General features: G+C 39.4%; 1 protein-coding gene across 23 annotated transcripts in view; it reads right to left on the bottom strand.

Moving 5' to 3' along the window:
- Positions 1–22769, bottom strand: part of LOC117399365 (protein scribble homolog) — a 149822-nt gene that overhangs the window by 88770 nt on the left and 38283 nt on the right. For all 23 annotated transcript variants that reach the window (XM_059022129.1, XM_059022133.1, XM_059022130.1 and 20 more), the window contains exons 2-4: positions 4424–4541; positions 2370–2448; positions 1475–1564 (exon numbers count right to left, since the gene is read on the bottom strand). In XM_059022129.1, coding sequence (XP_058878112.1) covers positions 1475–1564; positions 2370–2448; positions 4424–4541 — 287 coding nt within the window. The remainder of the gene's footprint in view (positions 1–1474; positions 1565–2369; positions 2449–4423; positions 4542–22769) is intronic.

The following is a 22769-nucleotide window of genomic DNA, read 5'->3' as shown; positions in this document are numbered from 1 at the left end:
AAATCATTGTGTCCAGTCTCTTTACCAGTATGTTTACCAAATCAATCTTTCTTATTCCAAATTCCTCAAATGCGGTTTTGTTTTTTAGTCAGTGTTGGAGATGTTTTCACCAGAGAATAGGAGTTTAGTTGCCTGCCATAGAAATATGCAAGAGGCTATATCTGCCAAAGTGAACAAACAAACAGAAGGAAGAACCAGCACCTTCCTGTATGATGCATGTAGATCATAATTCAAGCTAAATATGCATTTAAAGCATGTTTGTTACAGGTAAAATAAAAACGCATGCATGCATATTAGGGCTGTCAATTAAATCGCAGTTAACTTCTGCGATTAACTCGTTCATATCTTTGGAGATCCATTTTTTTAATGCACGTTAAATCACGCTCCTCTGTTTTGACCCTCTTAGCACACCATAATTCATTCTCTTCGGCACCATTTTAATAATATACTCGAGCACATGCAACGCAATGAGTAGTCAGCGTTTTCATAGAAAGTCGCTGTCATATAACTGCAATACGGAGCAAAGTTCTAAAAGTATAATACTAGAATAGTATAATTAAGGAGAATATAATCATTACTCAATGAATGCTTTTTTTCATTTAGACACATTTGAAGTTATTAATAAAAGATTACTTTATGTTTTAAAACAGGAATGAAAATCAGTAGTACAGGATACTGATAAGAACATATATAATATAAATTGAAGTGCATTAGGTTGAGTAATAAACTGACTCCACTGTGATTTCATCATCATCATCATCATACTACTACAATGCAATACAAATTTCACTTATATAGCACTCTGCACGCAAGTATTCCAGGGCGCTTTACAAAATAAATATAAAAGATCCTGTGTCTAATATATAATCCAGCTACAAATGCATACCCAATCAAATATGTTTTCAAACAGGATTTAAAAGATTCAGTTGTGCTAGCATTCCCGATATGAATCGGGGGCAAATTCCAAAGACGAGGGGCATTATAACTAAATGCCCTGGCTCTGACAGAGTTCACACAAATTTTAGAGACTGTCAGAAGATTAGCATTTTCCAATCTCAGAGAACAATCAGGGACATATGGGGGTCAGCAGATCATGAAGATCAGAAGGTCCCAAGACCATGCAAGGCCTTATAGGTAATAATAAGAACAACATTTTTTTATTAATAATAATAATAATAATAATAATAATAATAATAATAATAATAATAATAATAATAATAATAATAATAATAAATAAATCTTGAATGATGGACACAGTAATTGTATCAATTAAATATGCGATTAAAGCCAAGATTAAAATGTTTAATTGTGAGATTAATTGCTTGACAGCCCTATTTATTATTTATATAGTTTTCACTAACAAAATTCAGAACTGTCTGTATATTGTGTTTGGTAGGAGTACAGGGCATAAAGGTAAGACAAGGCAGGGATTCTAAGCAGACAGCATGTGCCTCCTGTATCTGAGTGTACTTACTTGCCGATGTCGCTGGGCAGTGCTTGCAGGGAGACGTCATTGAGGGCGAGGTGCGCGAGGCTGCGGAGCTGTGTGAACCCGTCGGGCAGCCTGCCAATTAGGACAAAGCAAAGCTCTGCTTACAACACCGTACTGTTCCAGATCCTCAATCCTCCAACGGCATTCTTCTGCATACTGGTTTGTTTTTTTTTTGTTTTGTTTTGTTTTTTTGCACCCTATGGTGTAGCTTACCACTGATATACCTCTGCTGCTTCATTATTACTTGAGGCAAACTTTGCATCTAAATGTACATGCATTGTTCATTTTATTGTATTTATTTATTTATTTGGCAGACATCTCCAAGTGTGTGTTGTTTATTTGTGTATATGCTTTACTGCAAACACATTTATATCATTTTTAAACTTTAGTGTAGTAGTCAAGCTCACTGACTACTACACTAAAAATACCTCTCACTGGTCACATACCTGCATCTCTCTAAATGCCCGATATTCTCTACTTAAATGGAAATGTATTCAATTTCGTGAATGCAGTCTGCATTTAAAAGAAAGCCTCTAAGTTAGTAAACTTCTTTTCTCTGATGCACTTGTTCTTGTGTCTTTACAGAAAACAGCTCACAATTTACAGATACTCACAGATTTGTATTTTCAGTGCATGACATACTGCATTTTTTAAAGAAAATACATTAAGTGCCTAATCAAGTGTTTTTACACCCATTTCCAAGATTTCACAGACTTTGTTTTCAAATTTATGATTTTCACGATTTCTGTGACCTCTGGTGACAATCATTGCCTTAAACATCATCAACCACAAACAAAGGAATCGCATCTCCAGAATGTGGTCCACTTCAGCAGTGTGTTATTAATTAGCATTGGTATTACTTTCATTAAACCTTTACCTTGAAATGGGGTTTCCACTGAAGTCTGCGATTTCTAACGATTTACAGAATTTAATGCTCTCTGGGATCTCTGGAATGTCTAGAAGAGAAAAGAAAAATTACTGAAAAACACCAGCAATTATATCAATACCCGTGTCAGTTTAAAGAAAGCCAGTCATGTTTGTTTCGGACAAATCAGGTTCTGTGGAAATGACTACCAGATGTACAGTACTCTGGCTATACCATGGGGAAAGGCAATCAGCTGAGATTTCCATGAGACAGTATTAAATCAAGACAACACTTCTAGAATGAAACAAAAACAAAACAGCTACTCGAGTCAATAGTTTTACATGAAAGTTGCCAGGTACATCATACAGTACAGTTTAATGACCTTGATATTAATCTTTTGATCTGTTTGAGAGAGGCAGGATCCTTTTAACAACTGACAAATGCAAACATTTTACAGGGCTTCATGTGCAGACACAAGAAGCTCATGATCTCCTTAACTGACAATCATTTAGAAACACTGTTGTCTGTGTAGGCATGCAACCACATTACTACTTCAGCCTGCAAGGATTCTTGTATCTACTTTGCATGACCAAATCTGCACAGATGAATGGCAGTAGTAGCGATTTTAAAAAGAGACTACGTGTAGTGCCGGAGGTATCAGGAATTTTAATTGAATGGGTTTACAAAAGAAAAAACTTCTCATAAACCTGCTTTTGTCCCCTGGGGGGCATGTGAACACCACTTCAGATCTACACCCAACTGCAGTGCAATACACGAGAACACTGCTTGCATGCATATTTATGAAAACCTACACTACACTTTTTGAAAAAATTAATTATGGTCAAAATTATTGGCTGGGCTATAACAAAAATGGGGGCTTATATCATTTTATGTTTATCAATTCATTTATTTATATGCTCTGTATTTTGTTTGGAATTTTCTCTTCCAAGCTTGCAAAACTTTAACCCACGTTGAATTATTGCCCACTGAAGTTTAAAGTCATGGAACACGTGGCTTAATGCAGACAGCATGTGCTGATCTTAAAGAGAGAGCCTGAAAATGTCCATGGGGACTTGACATAAAACACTACCATGAAGCATGTGAAATAACACAGCAAATCTCCTACCCTGCTTTTTCAGTGCCGAAGTACTGCCAGTGAAAAGATCTTTGTTGTTTTGTAACTTCAGCAGCAGAAACCTTCTCAAATGACATCAAGGATCATTCCAATACAAATACATTCTAAATAAATGTAACTTGATCTTGTGTGTCTCAGTCTCACCTTAGCAAGAATTTGGCTAGAAATGGATCAAAGCAGTTTAAAAGCAGAAACCTTAATAAAGTCTGAGCACTTCAGTTAGAACCATATTTTTTTTAAACCTGGTACTTGTATCCCAGAAGAACAAGAATAAATTACCATTAGGTTTGAATCTAGAATATGTAGTATGGGTTTTACATTTTTAGCAACATCTCATACCTACACTACATAAAAAACGTCTCTTGAAGCTAGATTTAGATAAGCCATCAGTTATTGCCCATGGGGTTAACACAAGACCAATGTTACTAATGCATACAGTGTCAAGATTAATCCGTATGAAACCTTTTGTGGTAAAGGGAATGGAGCGGGACTTGGCAGCTATTTTATTCTTGGCCTCTGTAAAAACAACAATACCTAAAACCGAATCTCCTGCAACTCTCAAAAGGAGAAGCTTTTCTGAATAACAAAAAAAAATGGCAATGCTGTACCACTCTTGAGATAGTGTTTTTTCACACTGAAAACAGCAGGTATGTGAAAAACTGGGCTAGGAGATAAGGGGGTCCTTCAATTGATTTAAGTACTGTGGGAAGGACTTTGAGAAAACCAACAGCTGTAACAGCAAGGGAGTCTCTGTCTTTAAAAAGAGAATAAAAATGGCATGTTTGCTCCTAACTTAAGATTCACCACTGTTTAGATCACTGAATAGACCCCAAGGTTGGAATTAATATAACGTACAATTCCCATTACGTTATCTCTTTTTTTAGCATGCATGCGTGGATGTGAACGTGTTACTCCAAGGCTGTCTCCTTACCGTTCCTGGAGATGTCCAGCTCGACCAGCTGCATGAAGTTTGCCACCTCGGGAGGGAGTCTCTGAATCTCATTGTCGCTGAGGCCCAGCTTCCGCAGGTTCAGCAGGCGAAAGAAAGGCTGAAAGGAGAGGAGGAGGATAAGATGAGCGTGGGGAAACCATACCAAACACTGAGCAGCAGTACTGCCACAATAAATCATTCAGAACGAAAGATGACGCAGGACAACAATGAGGATCAAGCCTGCAGAGCTCTCTGCAGTACCTCCACACACAGTACACGAGTTGTAGGGGAAAACACATCTGAGAGAACTAGGGATGAATAAAAAATGAGGGAAAGGGTTAAAAGTCTGATTAGGAATTCCAGACACCAGACATGAGGTAGCTCACAAAGTGCAGAAGTTAAGCCACCACACATCAACAGACTTCTGTGTGCAACATCTATGGTCGGTTACTAAGCACCACTATAAATGTTTAAAATGGGATAGTAGGCTTCTGTCAGATGTTTGTAGCTTTTTGAAGACACCCATAACTATAAAAATGCACAGCATGGTGTGGCAGTCCTCTCTGCGGTTGTCTGGATCTCTTCCAGCAGTTCTTCGATCAAAAACCTAGAGACTTGGGTGAAACTTCTGGTTGGACAATCATTCTGGAGACTTTTACTGTAAATAATAATAATAATCTTTATTTTTATATAGCGCCTTTCATAGTGGACCATCATCACAAAGCGCTTTACAAGATACGAGACTAGGATGTGTGAACTGTGCATCAGCTGCAGAGTCACTTACAACAATGTCTCACCCGCAATATGGAGCACAAGGAGGTTAAGTGACTTGCTCAGGGTCACACAATGCGTCAGTGGCTGAGCTGGGATTTGAACCGGGGACCTCCTGGTTACAAGCCCTTTTCTTTAACCACACAACCTCCTATGCTGGACCACACAGCCTCCGATGAAACTGGTTTACATCAGGAGGATTCATTCTAAGAATCCCAAAATGAAGCAAGTTATTTGTATTTATTTTTTCTCTCGTCTGACCACACTCAAAAACTAGACCAGTTCGCACTGACATCGTATTATTGCAATGCAATCAATTTACAAAACAGCTGATTAGGAGTTCTCACAAAGGGAGGCATTCTCCTCCACATGTTCTCATACACAGCCCTGCAGGCATTTGGAAAAAAGGGTGGTTCAAGACACATCCGTCCATAAAAACACAAGAACGAGTTTTAAAGATACCATGCACAGCACTTGCTGTAACCACATTAAATTCATTAAAAACCCCAGAAAATGCAAAGAAGATTGAGAAAACTAAGAGAATACAGTAGTCACAGAGAAACCATTCCCAGTGCAAGGCATTGTAAAACACAGACCACTGCTTATACTACTGTTAATAAAAGAGAAGTAGCAGCAAATTAACCATTTACAGCACCATAATAAATTAACATTTCCACCGCTGGCAGTTTCCGGAATAAAAAGCTTTGTTTTTTAAACTGAAGCCTAACAAGAATGTTTTTAAGACACCATGGTATTAAAATGAATTAAATTTACTGTACATGTGGGACTGTAAATTTCCTCTCTGATGCTGAGAGGGGTTCTATTCAGTTCCTCTATGGCACAGGCTGTACTTCTGAATGCATGAACCAAATAGTAGCCTATATGTGAACTAATAGGCTATTTAAAGAACTAATACTGATAAACAAGCAACCCAGAGGGGAAATTTTAGGATTGAAAAAGCAATAGTAAACAATATAACGTTCTTTCATAAAGAAACTGCACCAGGCATAATCTTGAAAACAGCAATCACCACTGGAACAAAATATTGAGTGTACCAATAACAAAAACAGCCCATTGGCTAACCTATAGATCAACAATCGTGATGGTCTGAGGGGTTTTATTTACAGTAGTTTCTATTGGTTCTGCATGAAGAACTGCTAAGTAGTCAATACCATTCCCCGATAACAATTTAAACAAACCACCTTCCACCAACATAACCCGCCATTGCCAATTTCAAATTAGCACACTGGAGTAAGAGTGTTATGCCAGTAGTAGAGGATCACAGCTGAAGGACAAGATATATTTTACAGTGCGTATCCCTCTCTGCTCTCGTCTGATACAAAACAAGTATCTGTTACTGGAGGTCTATTGCTCTAGCTGCAGCTGCTTGTTTCAGTTTCCCTTGTAATACTATTGCAGTACCCCAATGTTTCTGTGTTTGTCTTCGTTTTACACGGCTCTTTATGCTGACTCAGCGTCCCTGCAGATTTATTTACAGTCCAATTTTAAATTAATTGAAAAGCACAGTTCAATATTTGGCAAGTATGAATTGTTACTAGCATTTTAGACTGGTTTAAACCCTCTTAATTAAATAGACAAGTACTGTAGGCCTATTTTTCATGTGAACTCATGGAAATAACGGGAAGTATTTCTCAAAATGTACAGGACGGGGCCAGCAAAGGTGAAAGTGTACCATAAACTGCACACAGACAGCTTTGTTTCATTCCAAATTGTAGTGTGTAGGAGTTGAATTAATCAGAAAGAACTTCAAAAAAGTGTGGCATTGTGTACTATTTGAATTACTCCTACCTCAATGGAGGGCAAGAATTTTGGTTTAAAAAAATGCAGTTCATAGGTCAGGCTACATAATGTAGCCAACATATACAATAAGAAGTTTGTTCAAAACACCAAGTAGCAGCAGAAGAATACTGCTTTAATTAAGGATGTTTCTTCATTGTGAAATATGAAGAAACTGTTCCCTATGTTGGTTTGATGAAAAAAATTATTTTGCGCAAAACAATTAACTGGTTAATTGATTGGATATAAATAAAATACATGATGGGACTCACAAGGGTACAGAACAGCACAGCACCTCTCTCAAGCAGGAAGCAAAATCACTTATACAAAAAGAAAAAAAATCGCCCTTAAAAATTAGCTAAACAAAAGACTTAGTAAACAAAAAACAGATCTACATGCTGATCTCATGCTGTACTTCTTCCAGTTTGACTGCAGACCATGTCGGTGTGTGTTTAATGGGGATGGGAACGCCCTATAAATACAATGCAGACAGAGAGTAATACAGAAAGCCCTTGCAGGCACATAAATCACACACAAATCTGGGCATCAGTTGACAATGGTTGACAAGGACAGTTCTGCTCAGATAACTGTTGTGGATTCGAGAGGGTGGTCATGTTTAATCAAATCGAGTGAGAAACCCTCCAGAATAGGGTTAATTTACATGACTCAGAAGTCCATTTAGTTTTACAACTTCATTATGTTTTATATCCCCCTCAATAAAACTGGTTCAAATTGTACTCAAGTGAATGCAGAAAGAGTGGGGCAACTGTGTGTGTCTTACTGTATTCAGTGCCACTTCCTTGTACAGAAAAACAAATGTTCCTCACTTTATTTCTCAGCTCCCTTTGAAAATTAACATGTGCACATTTTTGGGGTTTTTATTGTGTTATGCAAGACAAAGCAAAATGTAAAATACCCTGTCAAAGAAACAAAAAGGTGAAACAATTTTAAATAGAATTGTAACCACATAAATACGATACATACGAAATATTGCCGGTGGTGGGTTGTATAAGTAACTCATTTCAAATACAGTACCCCGTGTAAAAGAGGCAGCTGCTGCCCCCCTGTGCTAGTTTTATGGAGCGCAGAATGACTGTAAAACTGTAATGAAAGTGCTAGAGCAGCAGGAGACTAACACAGATAAACACCTTGTTAACGAGTGGCGTGCGCCCCAGCAGTAAAACTGTCACAAAGCACAGAGGGGACAATGGGGCTGCAGTGCCTGGAAGGGAGATGATGAGGGGGAGCTTCTAGCAGGGGAGAGCGAGCATGCAGACAGGGCAATCTACAGTACTGCACCTGGGGGCTGGACGATAGATAATTGAAAATGTAATTTTCAAAAATCTGCTGAATAGCTTTTTCATAATAAATCGTGATGATCTTAAATTATGTTTTAAGACCCTAGTTTATAGTTCTCTCTCACACACACACTTTCTTTTTTTCCCTCCAAATCAAGATTTAAACATTTTTGAATTTCAAAGTTTAACGCAAGTGTAAATTACAGAATATTTTTTTAAATGGGAAAAAAAAAAAATACTTAATTTCCTTATTTTAAATACCTGCCCCAGAGGTCGCGTTAATGCAAAATTGTGTGTCCTAAATATCTTGTCTTGCATTCACTGGACGCACAGAATGTTAAAGGGACGCAGACATGCATATTCGTGGTAATCTATTACACTGCAGCAATGACCGTAAACTACTTGCTTGTTTAAAAAAATAAATAAATAAACTGGTTCTGCAATATACCGGTAACAGCATTGATTAAGGTACACTCCAGTCCTGTAGGTGGCAGCAATAAGCCTCATATTTGGCTTTACCAGCAATATTAAGGATATTTACTTTTAGGCCCTGTCCACACTACTCGAGAACCGTATTCAAAAACGTTTAAAATTAATTAAACTTTAGCGTTCACACTGAAGTACAGTTTCATGTTTAGTCGGGCGTAATGCGTACACACACTGCTATTAGAACAGTTCGGTTACAGTTGCTAGCAGCGCAATGAACATTGGAAATTAATACGATAGTATCCCACCATGCACTGTATTTTATTTTAAAATAATGTGTTATGCCCCATATTAACAGAGGACCATATTGCTAAGAAATAAAACAAGTATTTTGGAAAAAGTAAATGCGAACACACACACACACACACACACACACACACGTAGGGCTTGAAGTTTTCGGGTTTTACTTTTAAATCAGGCGACAAATTTAGCCGATTCTGTTTCATAACTAAGGACGACATGGTGGCACGGTGGTTAGTGCTGCTGCCTCACTGGGTTCGAGTCCAGCCTCAGGGGTCTGTCTGTGTGCATGTTCTCCCCGTGTTCCCGTGGGTTTTCTCTGGGTACTCCCGTTTCCTCCCACAGTCCAAAGACATGCTGGCTAGGTGGATTGGCCTCTTTAAATTTCCCCTTAGTTGCCCTGCGATGGACTGGCGTCCCATCCAGGGTGTAGTCCTGCCTTGCGCCCTATGTCTGCCGAGTTAGGCTCCGGCTCACCGCAACCCTCTATAGGATAAAGCGGTTACAGATAATGGATGGATGGGTAGATGGATGGATGTTTCATAATTAAACTCAGAAAAAGCTGTTCATTGCAAAACAATTTTTTAGCTTTTACCTTCTTATCTTGCCTGAGCCTAATTCTGGTCCCTTTATTTCAAACAGAGCTGACAAATTACGTGAATTGTTCATCCCCGATCCTACTTAACGCGCATTTCATTTTTGCAGTCGCCTAATTTAACGTTGTGCTTTTGTTATTTTCCGCTAGTTTAACAGGGAAGCCCTTACAGATTATTTTAAAGCAGAACATTTTCTTTTGGTTTTGTTTTTTTGCTAAGCATTCAGCATCTTCAGGGGATTCTCATGAAGAAGATTACTCATCTGCATCTCAGCAATCTACTTCGGACTACCAGTACTACAGTGACCAAAGCAGTTCCAAGCAGTAGTAATGCACAAACACAAACAAAAAATACGTTCTTATAATTTTGAATGGGAGATGAAATATCCATGGCTTGTTTAATCGAGATGACAAGATGTACTGCGTGTGAAAGAGCTGCTGGGCAAAAAAATAAAAATATGCACGGAAGTACAGTTTTTTCAAGAATCTTCACAAAAGACACGCCGATGCTGTTGCTGTTTTTGGAATGCAGAAAAATATTAAAACGCACGTAGATGAAGGCAACAAACAGTGCTTAGAATCCCGTCTCGTTGCCCTGGGAACGGTCTACTGTTAGTATATATAACAAAGAAAAAAAGTGTGTGTGTTTATATGTATATCTATACAAAGACAGATATTTTTTAAACTACTACATGTCAGAGAGTTTAAACATTCATAAAAATGTACCAAAATGCACATCTCTGGTGTTTCTTAGCCTTTGTGTTAATGTATATTTGATGGATGGGAAGCAATTTATTATTTTTTTTCAATGCCACGGAATGGCATTGAAAAATGCCATGGGATTCAATGCCACGGGATGGTACTATATATACACTGCATTGAGGGGCTGACCAATAGAAAAAGAAAGACAACATACAATACAGATAATCTGAGGTTTAAGATATGAAAGACTATGTATTAATTGTAACTTAGTAATGTTTTACTCTACAGATTATGGTCAAAGTGACCTGGGAATAAGCAAGCTGGCAAAGCGGAGGGAGGGAGAGAAGTGTGTGTGTGTGGGGTGGGGGGGGGGGGGGGCGTTCTCTTTCTATAATGAGTTGGCACCAAATTGAAACACTCAGGTTAAACTTTTGTCAAGTGACTCTTGTTTACCAACAAACTTATTTTTCTCTTTCACCAGTGAGGTCTGCCAAAGTCTGCTCTTACTAAGTCTGCTCTTATGGGCCTCAGTCCCGGCACTTGATAACCCAGGCAAGCTCGCAGATTTGGTAAAAAATGGTAATGGTATGGAGCAACAGAATCTGGAAGCACTCAATTACTCAAACTGGCTCTCTCAGCTGTGGTCAACTTCTCTTTCACAACTGGAGTTCTGCTTCAACTTGAAATGCTATAGAAGGACAGAGGCACAAAGCCAAAGAGATTCTGGCATCTTATAACCCTCTAAGATCAAGACTTCACTGAAAAATATTCTACAGCTATAAAACAGCATGGCTCCGTTAGTGGAGTAGGTGATTTATTTATTTATTTATAGTATTCCATGAGGTCAGAAGGGGATAGAGTGCTGTTAAAGATGTCAAAGGGCTTTTGCAACCCAGGTGATCACAGTAGTGGGTTGGGCAGAGATTCAAACCCAGGACCTCCTTACTGTTACAAGAGGGAGTTTGGCGCTCTCCCTTGTGGGATGGATTTCTATTCAGCTTCCCTAACAGAAATCAGTGAGCTGCTTTCTCCACTCAGAGACTCCAGATCGGCTGTGCATTGAAGAGGTGCTGAAATCCTAGTGAGCGCCTCAGTCTTGACAAATACAGATACACACAGATACAAGCGGAGAGCGAGAGAGCAAGACAGGGAGGTTCCAAGGACGGCCCAAAGTTGTGGGACTAGCACAGTGGTGCAGTGCGCAAAAATCACACCAGCAGGCTTCGTTGGGGCCACCAAGGAGGCAAACACACGTGGAAATGCGCTGATGCACAGAAAGCAAAAATCAGCCACTCTCATACACTGATGGTCACGTCTGGCAACTTCACTGGTTACTGCCTCTCAGGTGCACGAGATTAGTTTGTTTAAACAAGATGCGTAACTGTTCACTGTCAAATTACGCAGTTATTTTATAAGCGCTAGGGCAAATATTAAAAAATATATATATATATATATATATATATATATATATATATATATATAAAATCATAAAAAGCAAGCCTCACTGCCACCTGGGTTAAATAAGCAATGTATTAAACCAGATCAATTAAATGTATTAGGAGGAAGAAAGCTTCTCCATTTTACTCTCAAGGTATTGATTTTTTTTTTTTTTGTAATCGTGAAGGGCCCTTGCACAGCATGTACAACTCACGGTTTACATGGCCTAACCACAAATTGAAACCTGAAGAAACAATGCTTCAGCATACAATCCAGGCAAACACAAACCTCTTACCACACACAGTAACTGTTGCTGAACACAGAGCAAGGCAGAGGCAGTTCTCAACAGAACATGTGTTCCTCCTACCATTATCTCCAGACTATGCCAACAGAGAACCTTTCTAAACAACTTCAGCCAATTCATTTTCATAAGGAGAAGCAGCAGCAGCAACCCTGTCCGCGGCACCTCATTAGCAATCCTCCACAATTGAGAGCTATATATGAATTTCCCACTCCCTACAGACTGGGGACAACTATTTAATATATTTATATTTTAAAATGTCCAATAAATGGCCATTCATCAGACATTGTACTCTCAGAGAAATAAATACTGTACAGTACAGTATCATGCTTAGGTTTTTAATTCTTAACTTAATTGCTGTATCAAGCTCAGTACGTGAAGCGGTTCACTCAAGAGATTGGTTTGAAGATATTTTGTCTTTTGACCGTACATTCCTGAATCCAAAAGTGCCCAGCCCTCATGCTCAACATGTACAGTGTGTGGCAGGGGAGGGGGTAAATAATATTACCCACTCTCATCATGTCTCCATTTCCAAAGGCCCTATCTCCAAGTTATACTGCCAGTTCACTCATTGTTTATAAGATGCTCAGTGTTAGAAAGTAAAATGTCATTGTTACTGTAGGCCAGACAGTAGAACTCTTTACTTCAATTTTTAAGGTGCTATACACATTGTCACAGATTTAATCAAAACCCTTGAGCCTGGCGAGGTGTGGAGAATACATAAAATAAATGCTGGTGTTCAGGTAGGCTCCTTGTCTGATCTGTTGTTGCAAATACCCACTGACTGACTACAGTACAGAGGTGTGGAAAGTGGCAGACATGGAGGCAAGTCCATAGTATGTTAGAGACATTAAATTGGCCCATGGAGTGCCCAGATTTGTGTATTTATGTGAGCAGACTGAGATGGACAAGTACGGGACTTTCCATAACTGTCCTGCAGGGGATTCCACAAGGTTTGGTTTGAGAACGAGACATTCCAAGAATAAACAAGCGTCTCCAAGACACCAGATTGTAGTTGTGACAAGTGCCAGCTAAGACAGGGCCCATTTAAAAAAGAGTTTGTACAGTTTGCTCCCCTGGAAGATGTTGTGTTTATACTGAGGTTAGTTCACGACAGCCAGTGATTAATTTCAATGGAAAGGAAATAATAAGAGCAACCTGCCTTAAGTGTAAACAGCCAGTAGACTGGGGAGCCATGGGAAGCATGTTATGTCTGCAGTGTAGAGAGCTTACTGAGGGAGTTGCAGTACATTACAGGTGCCAGCCAGAGATAGATCACCATACTGTGACACCCTCTTGACCTGAAGAGAACAGCTTGATTGCTTGCTTGCTGCTAAATAGTTTTTATCATAAAGTATAGTTGCATACCTCATTTTCTACAATTAAAAATAACCCTATGCTTTTTGGTCACTAGCACCAGGCTAGAGCTCAAGGCTTTTTCTAACTAACCATTTCCTCTGAAAAATGAACTTATACCCAATAGGCCATCTAGACAGTGTATTTTTATCAGTCAAAAGGTCAGGGTGTTGTTTGGTCTTGCAGTATCGCTCGCTAGAAGCGGGTTTTTGAGTAAATAGGCTGAAGTCTATTTTCTGTGAAGGTGTTAAGTCAAGATGTATAAAATGCTAAACTTACTAGTAAATGTGATAAGCTTATGATTTATATTTACTTAAACTAATGCATTATAATTATATTTACTTACAGTAGTATGTGCATTTTTGCTTAAACATGCTAAATATATGTAGTATGAATTTAAACATTTAGGTAAGCTTGATAGCTAGCAGACACATTGTAACCACATACTGCATGAGCAGGAGGGCTCTGGTGTCATCATGCAAGGTGGGTAGGCAACTGAAAAATTATTCTTTTTCCGACCTCCGATCTTCAATTGAGCTCGTGAGAATTTGAACCCAGCCTCTGTTGTGTAATCCTGATTTGAGACTCTGTCGAAAAGCCGTTACCTACTGATTGACATCACCAAGCCGCTCTGAATCAATCACACCTCAAAAGAGGAGGGGAAGCATATATTCATTGCCTGAACTATAGATGTCTTAAATAGGAGTAGAATTAATGCATGCATTATGTAAAGTGGTTTAGTTAGATTAGTATGCCTGACTGAAAGCAGTAACTGGTTTGAATTGATTCTTGTTTGTTTGTTTGTTAATACTTGTATGATACTTTTCAAACGTGATAAAACATTGTTAGAAACCTAAGTCTTGCATTATTGTTGCGGCAATATTCCTAACTAGGAATAGTTTCGGATAAAACATTGTTAAAAACATTGTAATATTATCATTGTTGCTTTGGATTAAATACCAGTATCGGGTCTGTTTTTGTCTCTCATAATGTTTAGTGGATTCAATGTGTTTATTTCACTCGGGCCCAGTGCATGATAATGAACCACTAGGAGTACTGCTCCCTCCCGAGTCTACCTTTACAAGACTCAAACATGACAACAGGCACCATGCTGGAGACGGTACTGAAGATGGGCTTCGTACTATAGATCCCTTTAGCAGGATTTCAAAGTTTGATTGCCTGGTACTGTATAAAAGCCATCGCTTTAATACCCCATTATTCTCATCCCAAGTACAGTCTATGCGGTGAATTAGTTTTCACATCATGTCAAAACAGAACTAGCCTAAGTACTTGAATCCAGGTTTATTTTTTCATGAAAAGGTCACAAGAGAGTTGACAGGAAGCAGCACAAAAAAGTTGAGGAAATTAGAAACAAATTGTTTGTAGACCGCAATGACTCAAGCCAAACCGAACTTCAGTGCACGCCAGCCATCGCCGCCTGCACGTATCCCTGCAAAGCAAAGCCCCCAGCACCTCTTCTCTTCTCTACCCCTCTCCCAGTCTTTCAGCGCTGCCTCAATTTGAAATTCCTGGCTCTCCGCAAAAGAAAGGAGGCCATTGTCCTGGAGCAGGTCTCCTTTTATCCACTGAACCACCACACCCACAGGACAGGGAGAGGGAAAGTGAGATCCATGCAGATACACAGAAATGGCTTCTCCTGCATTGGGGGAGGCTGGGCTGTCTCTGTTTAAGTAACAAAGCGCCAGCCGGCCAGACAAAAGGGCCAGCACTCTCACAGGCAGTGAAACCAGGCTCTCTACTTGTCTCTTGATCAAGGAAGGGAATGGAGAGAATCCTGCAAGTGTTGTCAGACAGCTTTTTTTTTTTTTTTTCAAATCACTATCCTACTGTTGCCATTCCATTAAATCACCACAGTGTATTTTAAAATATCAAAATTTGGAGGACTTTGTACAGACCAACCATCGCCACAAAAATTAGTGTCCGATATCACTGGCTCAGTAGTGTAACAAAACGAATGAGTTTTAGTTAAATTACCAAGCATTTAACCTGTAATATTAGGAGTGTTTAATGTTAGTATTGTGGATTTAGTATGGTGCTTAACTTTCATATTTACACAACTACGATTGAAAAGCTAGTTGATGTTAAAAACCTGAGGCACTTTGTATTTCAAAGTTGTTTTGGCAGGCTTCTCTTTCAAAACAATTAAAAAAAAAAAAAAAACACAACACCATACAAACAGACTAGTTGCACTGAATTCGTCAAGGACATTAACGCAATATATTGTAGATCTTTCACGTTTCTGGTTACAAAGTTAAAACAAATGTTAAAAATAAAAAATCATATTTAAAAATCTCAATCATGACAGATACTTAACATCAGAACACTGGAAAATGTACGAACCAGATGAGGCCATTCAGTCCATCTCTATGGTTCCTAGTAGCTGATTGAACTCAACTGTAAAGTTGGGTCTTAAAGGATCCCAGTGATTCAGCAACAACATCACAAAGTAACCCATTCCATACCCTCACCACTCTGTGTGAAGAAGTGTTGTCTACCCTCTCAAGTCTATCTCCACTTATTTTTCTAACTGTGTCCTGTTCTGTTTTTTGCTTAACCAAAACTTTAGGTATAACATAGAGGGTTTCAGAAATGGCAAAAAATTGGAGAGAAATTAATTGCTCTTGTGCATTCTTTTTTGTAATAGCGGAAGATTCACATAAAGTACAATTATGCTATTCATAATACTTTAAAATGGGTTCTTATGACTAAACCCAATATACTGACCTTAAATATTGAATATGAAATAAACTGCCCTAACACCTATACTGGGGAACCACACAGGGCAAGGAGAACCACAGAAGACTAGACGCAATAGGACCCTTTCTGCTAATAAACAGGACCACAAACTGCCATTCCCAGTAACTACAGGGATATGACAATAGTACAGGGGGCCAAGTTACATATTTAACAATGCATAAATGATACAAATGAAGCACGGCAAAATTAGAGATATTATTTTTGCTTTTTCTTTTAGAGACTTAACCTTGATTTAGATACATGACCATCGACCACTGGTCATCTTGATCGTCCTCGCTGCCCAGGAGTCAAATAAGACAAGCGTGCAGAACTGTGCTTAGACCATAAGTCTCAAGAGTTTTAAACTCGGTTAAAACACATATCATCAATGGCTTTGAGAGCAATGCTCTACAGTAGTTTATTATAATTATCCTTGGTTTGTCTGGGATTTCTTTTGGGTTAGGGAAAAAAATATATATTAAACCATCCACTCCCCCCTCCAGTTCAGATACAGTTTTGTACCAACAAGAAAACTAAAAAAAAAACTTGAGACATCCGTGTTTTGCAGCATGCAGCACTATTTATGTGAAGAAGAAGAAGAAGAAGAAGAAGAAGAAGAAGAAGAACTGTCAGGCAGTTTTACAGCTCCCAAGCCCCACTACCAGTACCAAACACTTAAGCAATTACTGGATGAAGCAAGCTTAGTTCTTTATTTGACAAGTTTGAAATCAGTAACTTCACCAGTTCTCCAGAAGAATTTTCAAAAAAATGAGTCAGGCGGCCATCTTGGTTCACGCACAAACACTATTTTTGAAAAAGTCAATTCTATTGATACTGGCATGATGGTTTTCAGGTTTGGAGTTAATCAAGTAAACCGTTTTTAAAATGAAGCAGTTTTAAATTTAAGAAGATTTAGGTCCGGCCGGCATCTTGTTTTACGAAAGAACACAATTTTTCCATATTTGAATTCCATTGTCCCCAGGATGATGATCTACCAAGTTCGGAGCTAGTTGGTTAAACGTGTGCAAACAGAAGCAGTTTGATGTTTGGGGCACATTTTGGCGAATTTGGTGGCAGCCATTTTGATAATAATTTATCGCAGCAACTTCTGTTTCGCAAAACTTGAAGCAGGTTTGGATGTTGATGATATATGCCAAGTGTCAGATCAATCACACACCAGTTCCAAAATGAAGAAGACTTCGAAAGCTATCTAAAAAAAAAGGCAGACGACAGCCATTTTGGTTCAAGTCAATACCATTTTTTTAAGACTCTGTTGTATTGATACAGTGACAGGGATGATGCTTGTGAAATTTGGAGTTAGTCAAGTAAACCGTTTGTCAACTGAGGCAGTTTTAAATTTAAGACGTAAATGTACGTCTGGCAGCCATATTGTTTTACAAAACATCACCATTTTTGACATATTTGTATTCCATTGTCACCGGGACGATGCCTACCAAATTTGGAGTTTGTTGGTCAAACGGCTTTCAAATAAACACAGTTTGCTTTTAGGAGCGCGTTACGGTATAATTTGTGGCAACCATTTTGATATTAACCACTTCAAGTCCAGATGTAAATATGAAACCCCTTGCCAGGTACCAGATTTTGAAAATAATAATAATGGTTTTCAAACTGCTATATAAATGTTAACATTAACCCTTTACGCTCCTGTGTACTTGTCACAAAGACGGCCGGAGTGGGTGGTGTCAGACCAGATGCAGGAAATAAACAGACAGAGATTTGGGGTTTGGTGAAGCTGAGCGAATGCTTTCGCTCAGCATTTAATAACAGAACAGAAAATAAAAGGTTTTAAACACAAAAACAGGACACGGCGCTTGAGGCCAAAATAAACAGTCAAACAAAACGAACTAACACTTAACAAACGGTGCACGGAGACAAACAAACACGGTGAGAACAAACACTTTACGTTTTATTTTGCTTTTCTTTCTCCTCTCTCTCCCGTTCTCCACTCTCGAACACCCAACCCCGACTGCAAGAAATGTGCGTCTATATATACACTATTGTGCTGGGATTCAATTACTAATTAATTATTCACTTGAATCCCAGCACGTGAATTAATTCTGTGCAACCCCGTGCTCACATATTACATTTAACCAGCACGTGAAGTGATTTGTGCTCTCCTCGTGCCTAAATACAAATCTACACTTTTTAAATACACGTGAAACACAGACCCGTTTATATCCCGTGTACCAATGACTATACACCAACATTAACACACGCACGCAACATACAACACATAACACACAAATGCACACAGGGGCGGGGCGCATTGCCACAGTACTACATACCCATGTTCAGAGATAACAAGTTTTTTTTTTATTTTAGTTTACTTTTTTGTTTGAACAATGAAAACAAAAACACTGCTAACAACAATAATCAGTAAACAGCAATTATCAAATAAAAATCAAAACATCAAAACGTGTGCCATTATCGACTTGCTCTGTGCCACTTATTGAAATGTTCAATACAACAGAACCCGGGGTTGCCTTCGCAACCACTGCACATTTTTCTTGTGTCTTTTCTTTTGTTTTCATTTTCGTAGCAGACCCTGCATCTTTTTTGCGGTCTCTGATTCCCTTGTGTTGGAGGGATAGTCACAAATGCATGTACAGTACTACTTTGCGCAGGCATTGTGATGGATCTGGCTGCCGCAGACGCCTGCTTCATTGCCTTGTACCCAGTACTGTGTGTTGATGGTGTTTTGTTACAGCACTGCCATTTCAAACTAAACACCTTCCCGTTAGCAGCTGGCTTACCTGTAAAGTAGCTGCATGCTCTTTTGTTTGTACAGTCACAAAGGTAAGTGATTAGCTTTCCGGAAAACAAAAGCCATCTAAGCACTCCAGTGGAGAACGCAAACTCTCAAGTTCCACGGCGGGGTGCACATCTGTGTAAACAGGTGCAAAATCAAATGGAGGACTGGCATCATGGTAGGAATCAGTAATAAACACCCAGTCCCCTGCTGTTCTTGGCTGCACATCCTCTTCATCATCATTGCTGAGTGATAAGTCAGCATCACTGTCGCTGGTATCGAAATTCTCCGAACCAACTTCGAAATCTTCAAATCACTCCCGTTGTCGCTCTCCACGTATGTTGCCATGTTTAGATTTTGCTAAAAACTATATAAATTACAACTGAACAAGTAAAAACTAATAATAAAACAACAATATCAATATAAAACACTAATACATATATATATATATATATATATATATATATATATAATATAATATAATATAATATAATATAATATAATATATATATATATATATATATATATATATATATATATATATATATATACACATATACACACACACACACACACTTGTAAAAGTTGAATGGCTTCCCGCAATATCTGAGTCTTCTAAGCGTCCACAGGTAGATCAGAATCTCTACACGACACACAATTGGATACAAATGTCACCTGACCCCCCCCCCCCCCCCGACTTTCACTGCACATTCCACAGTACTTGCACTGCCTTACGGAATGAAACCTGAAATGCTAGACTGAGAAACAGCTCATAGAATAGAATGGGACTGCATGGTACTGTAAGTGGGTTTTCGGTGTTGAAGTGGTTAAAATGTATCGCAGCAACTTCTGCTTCACAAAAGAAAAAGTGTTGGTTGTATTGATACAGTGACAGGGATGATGCTTGTGAAATTTGGAGTTAGTCATGTAAACCGTTTGTCAACTGAGGCAGTTTTAAATTTAAGACGTAAATGTACATCTTCCAGCCATATTGTTTTACAAAACATCATCATGTTGACATATTTGTATTCCACTGTCACCTGGACAATGCCTACCAAGTTTGGAGTGTGCGTTTATTTGAAAGCTGTTTGACCAACAGTTTGCTGTTAGGGGCGCTTTTCGGAAAAATTTGTGGCAGCCATTTTGATAGTAAAATTTATCGCAGCAACTTCTGCCTCGCAAACTTGAAGCAGGTTTGGTTGCTGATGACGTATGCAAAGTCAATCAAATCAATTGGTTCACTGGTTCCCAAGAAGATGATTTTGAAAGTTTTTTCCAAAATAGCGTCAGGCCGCCATCTTGGTTGATGCAGGAGTGCAATTTTTTTTTGCATCTGAACTGTAATCCACACAGGATGAACCCTACCAAATTTCATGTTGATTGGTTACACCGCGTGTGAATAGGAGCAGGAGTTGGAAGAAGAAGGAGAAGGAGAAGAAATCCTAACAATAACAATAGGCTTCCCAGCCATTCTGGGGCTTCCCAGAATGGCTGGGAAGCCTATTGTTATGGCTGGGAAGCCGAATAAAAAAAATCAGTTCAACAACTGGAGACTCCCAACGTCAAACGGTATTCAGTGGAATACTGTAAGGAGCTACTGTAACAAGAATCTTGAAAGCCATCAAAGCTTTTATTCCCTTGACATGTGTTACAGTACCAGATCCTACAACAGGATTTCAGAGCCAAAATCTCCCCTCAGAAAAGCCATAGCTAAACCACTCAGCAGCAGGCTGAAAAAAGAATCACAAAACAAACAAATGGCAGCACAGAACCCCTAGCAGCAGTGTTTCTGATTGCCAGAACAACAGTGGCCAGGATTCAGGTTTCTGATTCGACATCTTGCGAGTAGCAAGATTAACCCAGGCACGGTCCAAGGCAAGGGGCCAGAGTGTTTTAACAAATCGGCTGGAGATTAAAACGAAAAGCTGGCCTGTCTCTGGCAAGGACCCAAGACCACAAAAACCTGCCCACGAAGCCCCCTTCTCCCCCCTCTTTGCCGGCCGTGCATAAAGACAGGAAGAATGCAGCCGCTCTCTTTGTCTGATCACGATGAGGCTTGGTTCTATCTGCAAAGCAAACAATGAAACCACCAACAATCAGGCAGGGCTCAGCGGTTCTAAAGTAGTGCATAAACAGCAGGCAATGCGGGAGACCAGAGTGAACCACACCATCCCAGGGGAGAGAAGAGAGGGGGTGGGGACCAGTGGCACTCTACTGCAGTCCTCACAAGAGCAGTGATCTGAACACTGTTTTTAAACTGGTATACCAGCAGGCACCTGTTCATTAAGATTAGCACCTTGCCCTTTCATTAGCTCACTCTCTCATTTTTTTCAGCAACCTTGAAGAGCTAATAGAATTGAGATGAAACGTGTTATACGGTACAGAACGTCAGACCTTCTTCACCACATATTCCTGAGGTTTACCATAATCTAGGTCAACATGCACGACTTCCAGCTTGTGATTAGACAGGCTAATGAAAGTCTCCAGCAAACCACTCACCTGATTTTGATTTTTAAAAAATGCAGTTACTCCACATAGCGACTTCCTTTATGGAACTGACCTACTGGAGGATACACAGAATGTAGGGAACTTCTTGTCCAAATGTGTTGAAAGTTATTATTATTTACTGTACATGGGTAGTTAACAGTTTTGTTTTTTTTTTTTGAAAGGGACCTGTAGCAGGGCGATTGCCCTGCACTTGTGTAAATTAGTGTTGGTATAATTTGTACATGGAAATGGGTTTGTGTGTCTTTTTGGAGTTGATTTGTGCAATTAAATTATTGTTTACAGACAGGCGCTCGATTGAGACTTGCTGCCTGCTGGGTTTGGTTGAGAGGAGGGGCAGTGGATGATTGGCTGTGCTGGTCCTCAAACAGCAGGTGGACGGGTCTCGACCGAGTGTCCGTCAGTTTAAAAACATCCGGTGGAGATCGCTCGGGGCGACTGCAATGCCATGCTACAGAGGGGATCTGCGTACACACAGGAGGAGAGAGTCCACTCTGCAGGAACAACAGCTACGCAACCCTGAAACAAGAAGCGGTGCTTGTGAAGGCAATACCCAGCCAAGGCAGTATGAAGCAGCAGGAGTCATCGTATGGATACCGACTAGGTTAGTTAGGGGATTGTGATCCCATGTGATGTATAGCGAGGGTTACGTAGTGTAGCCGGTTCCTGGAGCGGGATACCTCATTTATAAGGCTAGCGCTCACCCTTTGGGTCACCTTTTTATTTGTAGTTTTTGTACTGTGTTTTATTTTGTCTTATGTACAGCTTGCTGTATGAGTCCTCTGTGCGTTATCATTGGTAATGGCACATGACCCCTTTATTTACTTTGTTGTGTATTAATAAATCCTGTGCGCCTGTGCTGGCATTTCAACTCCACCTCCCATGTCTCTCTGTATTGCCTAAGCAGCGGCTACCCACACACGTGACATGAGCACCCTGTCACAGGACCCTACAGGAGGTGACTGTCGGTCATGTTTTGATTAAATGTTATTGTCATTTTAATCTAGCTGACAACTTTCTTTACACTTCTTTAAAAGAAACCAGGTCTCCACCTGTTCTCTACAGTAATGCACATGACAAACACCTCAAACAAGAACTCATGTATGCACCACAGGAGAAAAGCATTCAAAGCCACTCATACTTACCATGTTCTGTTGCACCCTTTGCGTTTACATATTTAGTAAATGTTTTCTTGGTTTATTTCAATGCCTCAAGCCCCTCTGTTGCAAAAAGTGTGTTCACAGCCCAGAGCTTGGGAAGAAAGCACACCATTTCTATTTTTAAAATCAATGTCACAGGAACGGATGGCTTTTAATATCTGGAATCAGGCA

The sequence above is a fragment of the Acipenser ruthenus genome, chromosome 4, assembly GCF_902713425.1.
Source record: "Acipenser ruthenus chromosome 4, fAciRut3.2 maternal haplotype, whole genome shotgun sequence".
Lineage (NCBI taxonomy): Eukaryota > Metazoa > Chordata > Actinopteri > Acipenseriformes > Acipenseridae > Acipenser > Acipenser ruthenus.
Note: the sequence above shows the minus strand (reverse complement) of the source record. Positions and strands in the feature narration are given on the sequence as shown.